Below are 13,583 nucleotides of genomic sequence, written 5' to 3'. Positions count from 1 at the left end.
ACAGGAGAGTGATCCTTGTAAATGCCACATAAAAAAGAAACATACCAGTATTGAGTGTGGCAAATGCTCTTACAAACTGCTGAATCCTGAATGCTTTTCAGGATTACAAAAGCAAGGACAGGGTAAAGGGGTCAGACTCTGACAAGCCTTGCCTTGGGAAGAGCCTCTCAATTCACAATACAAGAACAGAGCATGTTGATAGGATGGCGACAGCAACTCAAGCCTCAACCATATGTTGCTGCCTCTTGAATCCTGCTTCTCTTTTTTTCATCTCTTGCACACTTGTTTGCCCTTATCTGAATTGTTATTTCTATGCTCCCACTGGCTGTATTTATGCATTTTTTTTTGTGAAACTTACTTTTAAGGTATCCGTACTTACAAGAGGACACTGGTGACCATGGTCCTTGCAGTATTCACAAAGTTGGGTGATGATCTGAGCTACATATATGTAATTGAACCTTTTTGCCAGTTGATTGCAATTCCCCAAAGCAGCACAGTAGTTGAGATTGTCAGAAGAAAGAATGAATTGTTTCATCAAGTACTCCTAATGACATGTTTCTTTTAAAATGATAAAGCTAAACCTTGCATCTTTTAGTCTAATTTGGAGGACTTGATGCAAATTGTGTTCCAAATACTTTGATCTGTCCACACGTAGGTGTTCTGTGCCTAAAAGGTCGCTCTCAAATATGCCTGGAAGAGAGCAGGTAGCTTGTTGGTCCCTCCCTTCATTTGCCTGATCACTTTCTTCTCCACTGTCTCCCTAAAGTTGCATTCAAGGAGATTTAACTTGGATAGTCTGCTTTTCAGGTTGCGCAGGTCTTTGGGATAACCTACATTCACTTGCTGCCTGGATGCAGTTTTCACCTGCACCTCAGAATTCTTGACATCCTTGGGGACTGACTAGTCAGGAGGACCTCAGAAAAGCAGTACTGTCACCATGATGATTTGCTCTTTAATCACATTCAGGACCTGTGGTTTCACCTGAACAATGGCTCAAGCAATCTCAGGTGACAGGTTATATTGAGCATGGTTCAGAGGCCAGGGACTGCAACAATCGTACTGCCTCAGGAAGCACACAAGAATTTAGTGCCTGCCTCTTCTTATTTCAGTTTGGATCCCAGTTCAACAGGGCCCACTGCCTTCAACTCTTGGGCCTGGTTGCTGCTTTGGTGCAAGTAGTCCCACTTGCCCCCTTTTTTCATGTGGTCAAGAGGTGCTTCACTGAGCCTTCACACAGTGAACTCTTCTTTAGTGGAGCTCTCCATGACAAGTGGTTTATCCCTGTCTCATGTCTACAGATGCATCCCTGAAAGGCTGGGTTTTCACTGACACTGGCATTGACAAAGGGGGGCCCAAAGTACCCCTCTCCAGTGAGCTGGGTTCCCTGGATGTTTGAGCCAATTAACTCAGCAGCAGACTTGATGTCTAGAGCAGGTCTGAACCCAGGGAAGTGAGAACTCCATCCTCATGTGATCAGAGAGATCTGATGTTGCTTTGCATGGCAGAAGTTAACTGGTGTTGCTTGCCGTGGTGAAAGCACATTGTTCAGTCTTTTTTCTCTTTGAAGAACAATAGCCCACCCTTGGGGTAGGATATTATGGCACACACATGGCCTCAGGGCTTGCTTTATACCTTCTCTCCTTTCAGTCTTCTGTTACTTCTTTGACAGGTTGTGGTGTAATGGTGCGGCTAAAATGGTGGTTCTACTTTGCTCTAGATACTGTAGTTTTCAGTGATTCAACTTCCTTCACAAGACCCATGATTAGTATTATTATCATTACAGAAAATTGAATTTTGTCAATTAGTCAGTTTTTTTGTTTTACATAGTTTAGATTACCAAAGCAATCACAATGTGCTAATTTTGAGTGTGCATCCTGAGTAAGGTGCATGCTTGGCCCACTGGCCTAACCTTTAAAAGCACTGACCCTCCATGAGGTGAATTTGAGTTGCTTGCTAATGACTTTTTTCAATGAAGGCAACCTTTCCCTGAGGTGACCCCTCCTGTAAAGGACATAACTCATTTTACAGTAATTACACTTCAACAGCAGCACCTTACCTTTACTTGGCTTTTACTCTTAAAAAAAAGTATTGCATCCCGAATTGTAGACTGCAGAGTCTCACTGCACACCTGGATATCTCTTGGAAAAATAATAATAAAGTAGTGAGAGACTGTTGAAGTGAGACAGCCAAGCAGAGATAAAGAGGTGGAATGAAATATTTTGTTCAAGAATTAATATTCATTTATCTTTTCATTTATATCCTGTTCAAATGCACTGCTTTGAACGTCAGTGTTGCATAAGTTTGAATCATTCTCACACTTTATTGTTATACATCGTATTTGAGGAACATTTTACCCCACACATCAGCACGTCTAGACAAGTATCACACCACTGAGGAGCTTCATTAAAGTAACTGCTTCCACAGGAATTTTCACCTTTGTGACAATCAGTTGTTCTTTTAAAGTTGTCAGAATAGCTAGCACTGCCATGTGCATTTCCACATTAAAAGACATATGACTCATGTTCATGTTCTCAGTGAAAATCTTGAGCCAATTGGAAGTCCCTGTCTCTATCTATGACACAATAAAATAACAATGGTTAACAGTTTGAGCTATATATGTTCCTCTAGACGGACAGACACATACACACACACACACACATGGACGTCTGAGTTAGGTTTAAGCAGGGAACGCTATGTAAAGGCCAGACAGTGGATGATTACTTGTCAGTGACATCTTGAGGGGAAATTAAACAGAGACACTGAATGTCACATGCTGATCTCTTTGCCCTATTACCGATTAAAAGCCCCTCTTCAAATGCTGTAGCTTAGGCGTATTGTGTTCTCTTGACTTGCTTGGATGAATATTTTACCTCATGTTGAACTTTGTAAAGTCAAAGTGTCTGTAGCTTATTAGTAATCTATATGACATTTTATCTAATACGACGAGGGTGTCAGATAGTCCAGCTGAATATCTGACGATGGGCGAGCCAGTGAGGCCATACTGAGAAATGCAGGGAACAGAAAATTACTTCTGCACTTTTTTCTCTGCACACAGTATTGTATTGAATAATTTAATGTAATAAGAATGTGTCGTATTTAAATAATTTAAAGTGACCCAGGCTACGATAGAATACACGAACAAATAAATATTCGACACAAAATGTCAGAATCTTTCTGTACTTCCCAACCTGCTGCAATGACTACATTTACTCGCACACTAATATTCCACTATTATTTTGTGTATGACAGTATTCTGAATTTGATACCTGTCAGGTTAACAGCATATTCTCTTTGTAGCATTCTTCAGATAGCAGTTAACACCTCATGGCCTTTTGCCTGTTTCAGTCCAACATGCCAACAGTTTCCAAGGCTGTGATAGAGATGCATGTTCAAACGAAAAGACCATATTTCTGATCATAAGAGGAAACAAACATATGTTTAAACATCATAAAAGACCCAAATATTGAGACACCACCCTTTTCAAAGAAGGTGGTTGACTAAATAAACAAAGGAGGCTGTCTCCGCATGATACAACAAGTCCGCCACTGGTGGTGAACTGTGATAAAATCCTATTTTGATGCAAAGAAGCAACATGGCATAAATGGCTCCAGCTGTTCCACTTCTCCATATTTTGATATGATAAACAACATGTTAGGGCACGTTAATCGGAGTATGCACGGCTGCATGTAAACAGGAATATTAGTGGTTTAATTATTTTCATTAGTCACAATGAACAGCTTAGTAGGAATATTGTCTTTTTTAGAATAAGGGCAAAAACTGAATGTTTTGTTCATGTAAATGCACTGACGTCACATCAGGGAAAGAATAATTGTATAACTAACATGTTTAAAAAAAATCAGTCTGAATCCTTGCTGGGTTTTTTTTCTTTTTTTTTTTTCTTTTTCTGTTATTGAGTTAATTAGAATATCAATTACATGCCTGATGTGCATGTTATCCCCTTCACTGCCTGTGGGGTCCATTTTATTCTTCTTCTTCTTATTTATTTATTTATTTTAACCAAAGGGAGGTGTGTTAATGAAACGTACCTGGAGGCAGTTTCTTCCACGCATAGTTTTATTCCACCACATTCATATTAAAAACAGTTTTACAGTTCTGTGTTTCATTCAGGGGATTTAGTCATATGATTACCATTCTTTGCTAGAGCAACATTGTATTCGGTTTATTAATAAAAAAAAAAGGTTACCTGAGAGTCCTTTCAGTGGTGTAAACCATGCATAGGTAGGGCTGGGTAATATTCCAATATTATTATGATATGAGAAAATAGGTATTGTAGTAGATTTTAGATATTGTAATGTCACTTGTGTTGTTTTAAAGGCTGTATTACAGTGAAGTTATGTCATTTTCTGAACTTGCAATAGTCATTAAATCCACATAACTGATGATTGTTAATCAGAAATCTCGTTGTGTAAATATATTGTGAAAGCCCCAACTCTACAATTTCGTTGCAATATTAAAGGGCCAGTGTGTAAAATGGGTTGAAAACAGTGACATCAGTGGTCAAATTCTAGATTGCAGGGCTCACTCGCTCACCCCTCCCGTCGGGTAAATGACGGTGGCCTTGTAGGGAGAAAAAGCCTTGCACACGAGTTTTTCAGGAGTAGGTCTATCTAGCGATGAGGTGAATATTTATTTAGAAATCTAAACCATGTTACGATATTGTAATGAATCCCTCACGAGCAGGAGACCAGAGGAGCGTTCGGGAAAAAGGCCAGTTTATTTGAGCACTCCAAAAACTCCGGTAACACTCCAGGGTGTAAAAGACTCCGTCCCAAACTCTGACTCTTCTAGCGTAACACACACACTCCAAACACACATTCTCGTTTACCATACCGAGTGGGGACCCCCTCCCCTCTCTGCTCCACCAACCTCCAGCCCGCACACTGACTGACAGCTTAGCCTGTAAATAAAACTCAGCTGTTTATTTAGCCTAGCAATATCTCCGGACTATAGTAGCTGCAATGGACGACTTTGAACGCGATTTTGAAGAGTTTCTTGTAGCGGACACAGACCCAGAGCCATACCTGTTTGAGCCGGAGTATACAGATGAGAAACTCCATGTGTTTGATGCTGAGCGGGCGAGAAGAGAGGCTGAATGCACAGAATGGGATTCGGTGCTACCACCGTTGGGGAGATATATCACCAGGAGGAAAAGCGCCGCAGAGAGTGCATCACAAGGAGTGAAGTTGCGTCTTCTTTTCCTCGCAGATGACGGTTCGGGTTCATTCTCTCCTGTTGCGTGGTAAGTGTGGTCCATTCGCAAACTTTATAACTAAAAAAACTTTTCACTACTCTCTATCGACGAACTACTAACACTCTCTGCTGTTTCCTCCTCCTTCTTCCTTCCTTCCACTGTCTTCGTTGGTTTATTTATACATGCAAAACACGTTCTCTGGCTGGCTGGATTGTCCGCTCGGTCTGCCGTACATACATGGCGGCGCAAGATGGCGACCTCTCTAAAGCAAGGCCCTTGATATATATATATATATATATATATATATATATATATATATATATATATATAAAAGCATAATTATAAGGCTACGAAAACCAAATGAATTTTATTTTATAGCAATTATACACTTGTATAAACATATTAATGGGTAGAATATTCAGATTCAGATTCAGATTGACAATAAACCATGCCAAATATTACACACTGGCCCTTTAATTTTGAGGTATTTGCTCAAAAATATGGTCACATTTGATTATCTTCATATTGCCCAGCCCAATGCATACATGGTTATTCCCTGTGGTGAACCTCTAACATGGAATTTTCATGGTATTTTATTCTTTGCACAACTCAAAAGAACATAGTGGAGTGAGTAACCTACTGCTTTTATCCGTTTATCTCATTAGGTGAAATCCACCAGTAATAAGATCTTGATCAAGGCAAATACCAGCAGTTTTTCCTTGTTTGCTCACTGTTGTGGAAAATAAGCACAAAGTCATTCCAACAGTTGGGTTGTCAACTCTGTGTGAGTGTGTGAGTATAGATTTCCTCCTGCAGTCTCTTGAGGATTGAGTAAATGCCCAGTCATCTTTCCCATTTCCATACTTTGCACATCACAGGGGGAGACTCTTGTAAAAGCATGGCATTGTTACGTTGTGTAGATACCATAGTTGTGCTCACAATGCAAGAGACCACACCAGGAACAGCTTTAGCTTTTGTTTGATGCCAGCAGACAGAGGCACGGTGGTGAGATGAAATATTAATAGTGAAAGAGTTCACGTAAGTGCCGTGCTCAGTCTGAGTTTTTGACTGAATTCATTGATTCCTAATATGTTGTTCTTGATGTTGCCTCACGCCCACTGTCTCTCTGTCTTTACCTCTCTTATGCGTTTTTAAGAAGTAGCAGCTTTGAAAGCATAAATGATGTTTGTTTGTGGGTGGAAGTTAGCAAAGCTGTGAGGCAAAGACGGAACGCACAATAGAAAACAAAATGGCTTCTCACTCATTCATGAATTTGGACGATTTTCAGTATAGATTTACACTCAGAAACATACACTTTGTAAACTCACTCTGTTTTTATTTTCCAATTTGTGCCATCATTTTTCATGATGTAATCAGCTGTGAACAGTTAGATTAGCTTTCCAGTTTTCACAAGGAGTACATTTATGTCAATCTGTTGTATGTATGTTTGTGTTCAGGAGCCCTTTCTCTTTGTGAGTATACAGACTTTTTCATTGCAGCTAATACTGACAGTTGTATGAAATTTACAATCATTAGCTCCAGTACCTTAATACTGATTACACTGACTCAGCACATGGCCTACTGGGACGCTGTAACATTATTTGTTAGACCTGTCATTTCTGCTATGAACAGTGCACAAGGCACTTCTTTGACCTACAATGAATTTTAAAATGACCAAAACTAAACGAGTCTAGATCTGTCTCTAAATGTGAACAACAGTTCTTTCCGAGATTGTCACCTGTGGTTTCTACAAAGCAACGCAGTGTGAGGAGAACTATAGCAAATGTAATCTGAGCTGATTAACTGGCAAGTTAGCAAACGCTGCAACCACTAATTAAAACATTAAATGTAACTTACAGTAGGTGAACTGTCACAGCAAGTTGGACCAACACAGGCAATGTGTGTAGGCACTGTGGACCGTAGAATAACACCTAGCAAACACTGGATTCCAGAACCAACTTGGACTTTAAAGGTGTTTAAAAATAAGAAAGCTATTGCAGGAAAGTTACAGTAAAGCTAGCTGAACTGTTTTTACAGTAATATTGTTGCCTGCTGATAATCTAATGAATGAAAAAATACAAATAAAAGCACATGTAATGATAAGCTGACTTTGTAAGATTCATAACAAGGAGGTCAGTGCGTCTTTTTTTTCTTTGGTAACCTGAATTGTGGACAGCCATGGTTTTCCCTCCCTGTGTCCTTGTATTGTTCTTTTCCTTTTCCATGTTGGTGTGTGTGTGTGTGTGTGTGTCTGTGTCTGTGTCTGTGTTGGTGCCCCGCGTCTCACTCATCCATGTGTGTCGTGTTCTCTCCACTCTCCTCTCTCTCGGCATATGGTGGAGAAGGGTTGACAGCTAAGCGGTGCTGAGAGCGAGAGGTGTGGAGAGTCTGGTAAGAGATGGAAAGTAAATCGACAGCAGACAGGGGTCACTGCTTCTCGGCTTTGACACTGGGGTGCCAAAAAAAGAAAATGGGTTGATTTTCCAGTGACGGCACCGTGGTCACAAAAAGTTACATGCATTGTTTGGTGTAATGAGGGGGTATCATACAGTGTAGGCAGTGTGGAAAGTGTGGCTGGGCTTACAAAAGCTTACCAGCCTTGGCCTCAATGTTTCCATCATGAAATACAGAGTCCCACCCTCCCAAACTGTTGATGACATCCAGCTGGGGTTATTTACTGTACTACAGTGGTCACTAGGGACTCTATAGCTCTGCCCCTAGTTGCTATCAGCTCTTCAGAATGATATATCATCAATAAAATATAGTCACCCCAGCTCTGCGTCCCACACTGTAAAAATGGCATGGCTACTATAACTTTATATTTGTACACAGCTGCCATGATGTGATATTACATGAAAGGGTCTGCACCACTCTGTGTATCTTTGTCGCCTCTGGTGTGCTCGCTGTGGCCTGGGAGAAGCGGAGAAGCATGATAGATGAGCTATGTTTGACCAACTATCTCTTAATTTGTTATCTTTGCCTCCTTGTCTCACTCTCACACACACACACACACACACACACACACTACTCGTCCCTGTCATTGGTTATACCCCCATGTGTAAGAGCATGTTTGTTGATATCAGAGCAAGCAGGGCAGCTGATACCACTCGGGAGCCGGAGACATCCTTGTCAAAAATCCAGGATATTAACAAACAAGGCCTGGGAGACTCAGACCTATTGATTGTGTTCATTCCTCTGGCACCTTTTCTTCCTTTGCCTTCTTCCACCACTGTGGACATTTAAGCTTTGTCTTAGCTCTTGCGCCTCGACTGTAGATCAAGAACATTGTCAGCACTGCAAGGCAAAGCGCCCTGCGCTCCATCTGCTCTGGCTGGGATTCTTGTTCTGCTCCGTGTTGGGACTGAAGAGGCTTCTTTTCACCTTGGACATCAAATTGTAGCCATCTTGCCAGCGAGGAGAGCAGCCTATCCTGGGCCACTTTGCTCATGGTTGGCAGTAATATGCTGTAAGGGAACTCTAACCAGCAGCTCAGTGGGCGAAAGTGTAAATTACCCTCTGCTGACATTGTGCATTTGAGTGAGCTTGTGAACTTGTTTTTTTTATATCTCAAGTACACAGAGCCATTAAAACCTATACATTTAATTCCCCCCTATTTACTGTGAAATATTTTTCATTTAGTGCATAGAATATGGCACATTGCAGTCAGGTTGTTAATTATTTATCCAATAATGCAAGGTTACGCGTAAAAGAGATATTATACGCATTATAATGAATCCCACTGCCTGCTGTGATTGGCCAGTGCTCATTAAGGTGACTCATCGATGTTAGAAGCGGTTAGGATTTGAGCAAAGAGATCATGGTTAGAACGAATATGAGCCAATGTGGGATATTCTCTGAGATAACAGTGGTAAGGCCCAGGAATATACACCCAGGTGTAAATAGCCACATTGGCTAGTTGGCATTGTTGGCTATGGACACCTGGGTGTTTGACTCTGCCATGATGCAATATACACACGTGTGTAAATAGCAGAATTGGCTATTTCTACCCCGGATACAAATAGCATTGATGGCTATGGACACCAAGGTGTAAATAGCAACCAAAAAACCAAACCTTTTTCCCATACTGCCATCTTATTACACACAACAAATAAACACCAAAAAAGTGCAGTAGTTTTAATAAAATGTTTGTACGTATTGTGCAACTCGTATAATGTTCAACAGGTCACTAACAAGGCTCCAACACAAGTGTTCATACATCTCAGAATTGTGCAGCAGGTGCAGATTTTTTACTTTGCGTACAGCTCAACTTCACTGAAAAATAAGTTTTGCTTTTCACGAGTTAATTGCATGCACCTCCACCCCCGAATTGATCTTAACACCTAATGTATACTTGCTTCAATATGTAACACCTGCCAAAAGCTCCAGTCTTTAATTAAGAATTTGACCCCTACAGCATGGATCAATATTGCAGATGAGAATCATGCATTTTTATTAAAACTTTTTTTTTAATGTTTGAATCATCTATTGAACACTGGAGCGAATCCAAAAGGAGTACGAGCCAGGTTGTGTTCCCCTTTTATTAAGCAGTGCGGAGAGGTTATCAGGTGGTCCTTTTGAGTTTCTTTATAATTTGCCACCCTTCCGTGCCTCTTTTTCTTCTGCATTCTCAATCTGTCACTCTATTTGTGACTCTGACAGTAACTGCCTGTGGTGCAAAGTTTACCAGAACCATCATGGTTAGTGTGACATGTCATTTTTTTCAGGAGGTGAAGAGAGGCAGAATGCTGGGCCTAATCTGCACCCGATAATTACTTATTGAACGTGACAATTTGTGTATTTATGCCACTGCCAATGTTGAAATCTGGGTTTTATAATTGGCCTCTTTTTTGCCTTGTTTTATTTATCATCATGTATTATTGTTATTCCTCCTGGCTAGGTTGCTTATGACCTGCCTAATTGGATAATCTGGTGTTTTAAAAGTCACAAATACGTGGTAAATGCAGTTAGAGAGAATATTTTTTGAAGAACCCAACAACACAGTGTTTTTTTTAATGAGTTTGAATCCTAGGAGGAGTTATTTGCAGAGTAGAGAGAAAAGTGGAAAGTGAATGTCAAGAAGTTAGCTGTTGCCGGAGAGGTTCTCTTATGACCTTTAAGACTTGTTTTATAAAGAAAATATGAATGCTGCCTTCTGAACATCCCTGGTAGTTGTTTTCCTCCACCATCTCAATTAGCAGCTCTGTTGAGGCTCATGTGTGGAATAGCACTCCGGTAGACATCTAATGCTAATTGCAGCCTGACTTTTTTTTTTTTTTTTTTTTTTCTCCCACTGCTATTATACCCCATTTTGTCATAACTGTCTTTTGGCGAGCAGGTGCACTCAAGTGACATTTTGCTTTGCTCTTTGAATTGATCCATCTTTTCTCTTTCTCTCTCTTTTTTTCTCCCTCTACAGGTGACTCATCTCAAGTCGGTAAGTCTTTCTATACATTCTGCCACCTATGCATGCTGTTTTACATGCACACACTTCGCTGCCATAGCAACTGAAAGGTTACAGGCCATTGTTATTATACAGTGCAGTTAGGTACGTGCGGACATTAGCAGGCATGCAAACAAACCACCAATTATCTCTTGTAATTTCAGCTGGTGTACAAAAATGAACAGAGATTTTCCTTTGAATAGTAATCATTGCAGAACTTGCTCTGCCTTTCTGCTCTTTCATTTTCATTCTATATGCATTGTAGCTATTTGGTATTGCCTACTACATTACCTTTAATTTGTTTGTACTGTATATTGAAGGGGGAATTTCCAAGTGTTTACTGTGGAAAGACAAAACTCTTAGTCCCTACTTTGTGAGTCTCATAAACTGCATTACTTTCCAATGTAAATGCAAATATTGAACGTTTCAGCAAACGACTTGCCAGTTTGGAAGCCCGGGCACATTTCTGTTTGCATAACATTGTACTGTACAATGTTGTTATGCTGCACTGACTTGCCTTATCAGGATCCAGGATTTGATGAGTTGTTCATGTGTCATTTTCAAGTTCATGAAGTTTGTGAAAGTGACTTATGTTGTGGCTGAGGTGCAGTGATTCAGATTTAGAGGTACGGATTTCAGTAAAAGACCCGCTATGTGCATGGAGTTATACAGTTTTCATTCACCCGTTATTTGTTCATCTGCCTCAGGTGGATTTTAACGCTGCACCTATCAGACTTTCAATCTGTGTGGTTGAGTGCTTCCCATGTTTGAATGGGACTGTTGGTGGCAATTCAGACGTACAATGCATATCCACACTACTATTAACGGCTCACTTTCCTTTAGCTAGCTCTTCCACGTTGCACTAAATTTCAAAATGACCTTTCCATTCAAGAAACTTATGAGAGGGAAATGCAAAGTTATGGGCAAATTCCATTTCATCCTCCATGTTGTTGTGCACCAGGCCTACAGTGCTCTGGACCATTAAGGAATTTATTAAAATGGGGACAGAGCCTTTATCTGTAAATATGCTGACATGTCACAGTACGCTAGCTTTCTATCAGCATATCATTTGGAATCAGTGGGGGTGGAAGACATGGGCGAGGGACAGGATTGGAATAGCGGGATGAGAGCAGAGATGGACAGACTAATGGGACGTATCAACACCTCGCACAAACAGTGAGAAAATGAGATGGGTAGAGTTTAAAACTCTCGCTCACAGCACTTTACAGCAGCGTTCTCCTGCTGTAGTGATGTGTCAGTGTTATCGCTCGCCTCCTAATAATTAGCTTTGTCTCGCTGCAATACCTTCTTTGCATTATGAACGTGCAATCAGCACAGCAGAGTGTGCAGCATGCAATGAGAAAAGCGTGCTGTCGTTCTCACACAGTCATGATAAAAAGTTTGTAACCAATCCCACGGTGAATGTTTTCCCCTGTGAGTTCAGTGCTGATAATTCAAGCATGTCTCCTGATCCTTATGCGTTAATAGTTTTTTGTGTGTGTCTGCCTGTCTAGCTTTGTCCGATGAGGGTATGACCAAAAGCTGATGTCTTCTGAATACTAATGTGGCATTTTGTCTGTCTGCAGCAGCTTAGGAAGCGGGTGGGGACTGGGGGTTTGGTTGGGGACATGTTCACCCCCGGGGTGCGGTGGAGAGTGAGCACAAATACCACACCCATTCCTTACCGCCCTGCAAGAATCAAGATCCAGAGAGGGAGGAATAAAAAAAGGAAAAAGAAAAAAAAAAACTAATTAAAATTTGATCTGGGGGGCCAGTGCAAATTGAGTTTCATCTTTATTAAGACCAGTGGGCAAAGAAGAGGAAGATAATTCAGTTTTGCTTTTGAGATACAAGCTGTTTCTGTGTCAGTCTGCAAATTCAACATAGTTTTAGCATGTGTGCAATTTTATGCTTCAATATTTATGGTTTCACAAGAAAAGATTTCACAAGCCTGTCACAAAACATTGTCTGAGCAGCTAATTCATTAACATATTGTGATTATTGAGCAGGGCAGTAGCACTGTCATTTTTGTATTAGTTCATACGTTTTTCCCTGAGGGACCAGTAAAGCCTGATTTATGGTCCTGCGTTAAATCAACGACGTCGCTACGTCATAGGGTACGTGCCTACGCAGAAGGCTCACTGTAGCCCCTGGCGTAGCCTGACGTGCACCTCCCCAAAAATGTAACTACACATCGAGGCGACACAGACCCGGCGCAGACCAAGAGGGCTGTGATTGGTTTGCTTGGTAGCAACGCATTTCTGGTTCCGTATTTCCAGATTGCGCCATCCCCGCCATCTTTGAACATCTTCTGTTGCGATGTAGATGTTGCAGTATTATGGCCCATTTGTGCTCAACATTCAATATGGATACGGATACGGACAGAGCCGTCTGTCCGTGCTCCGCGTTCATTTCTCTGTGACCGGAAAAGCCGGAAGCTAAACAAAGAAGAATCAACTAGAGACGACGATAACCATTCAGGAAAGGAACACAGCCTCCTACCGCTCTGGCGGTGAATTGCACCGCGACGAAATGGAGTGACGGAGAAGTTCGAAGGGTTCACGACAGCGCCACGGCAATGACGTAGGTACATCGTAGGTACGCCGCAGGACCATAAATCAGGCTTATGGGAACAGAGGTTAAAGGGGACCTACTATGCTTTTCCATATTCTGTGTGTTAAATATAGTGTTGCAATGAAGGATGTCCATATTAAACATGGTCACAGTTTCAAATATATAGGTAAACATATGTAAATGTAATCATGTGAGCAAAAACCTCAGGTTTCCTACCATTTTAAATCGAAACACTATATATCTAACAGTTTTTTCTACTCTGGCTACAGTATGATGTCATAGTGTGACGGATTTCTTTATATGGTCACCTGCTCCAGACATGCAAGTGTTTACATCATGTATCTTACGCTGCAACAT

The 13,583-nt window shown here is 41.0% G+C and overlaps 1 protein-coding gene across 10 annotated transcripts in view; it reads left to right on the top strand.

Moving 5' to 3' along the window:
- Positions 1 to 13,583, top strand: part of nrxn2b (neurexin 2b) — an 835,675-nt gene that overhangs the window by 249,095 nt on the left and 572,997 nt on the right. For all 10 annotated transcript variants that reach the window (XM_078164201.1, XM_078164202.1, XM_078164203.1 and 7 more), the window contains one exon: positions 10,629 to 10,646. In XM_078164201.1, the coding sequence (XP_078020327.1) occupies positions 10,629 to 10,646 (18 nt within the window). The remainder of the gene's footprint in view (positions 1 to 10,628; positions 10,647 to 13,583) is intronic.

The sequence above is a fragment of the Epinephelus lanceolatus genome, chromosome 22, assembly GCF_041903045.1.
Source record: "Epinephelus lanceolatus isolate andai-2023 chromosome 22, ASM4190304v1, whole genome shotgun sequence".
NCBI lineage: Eukaryota > Metazoa > Chordata > Actinopteri > Perciformes > Serranidae > Epinephelus > Epinephelus lanceolatus.
The sequence above is the reverse complement of the archived record's forward strand: the minus strand, read 5'-3'. Positions and strand labels throughout refer to the sequence as shown.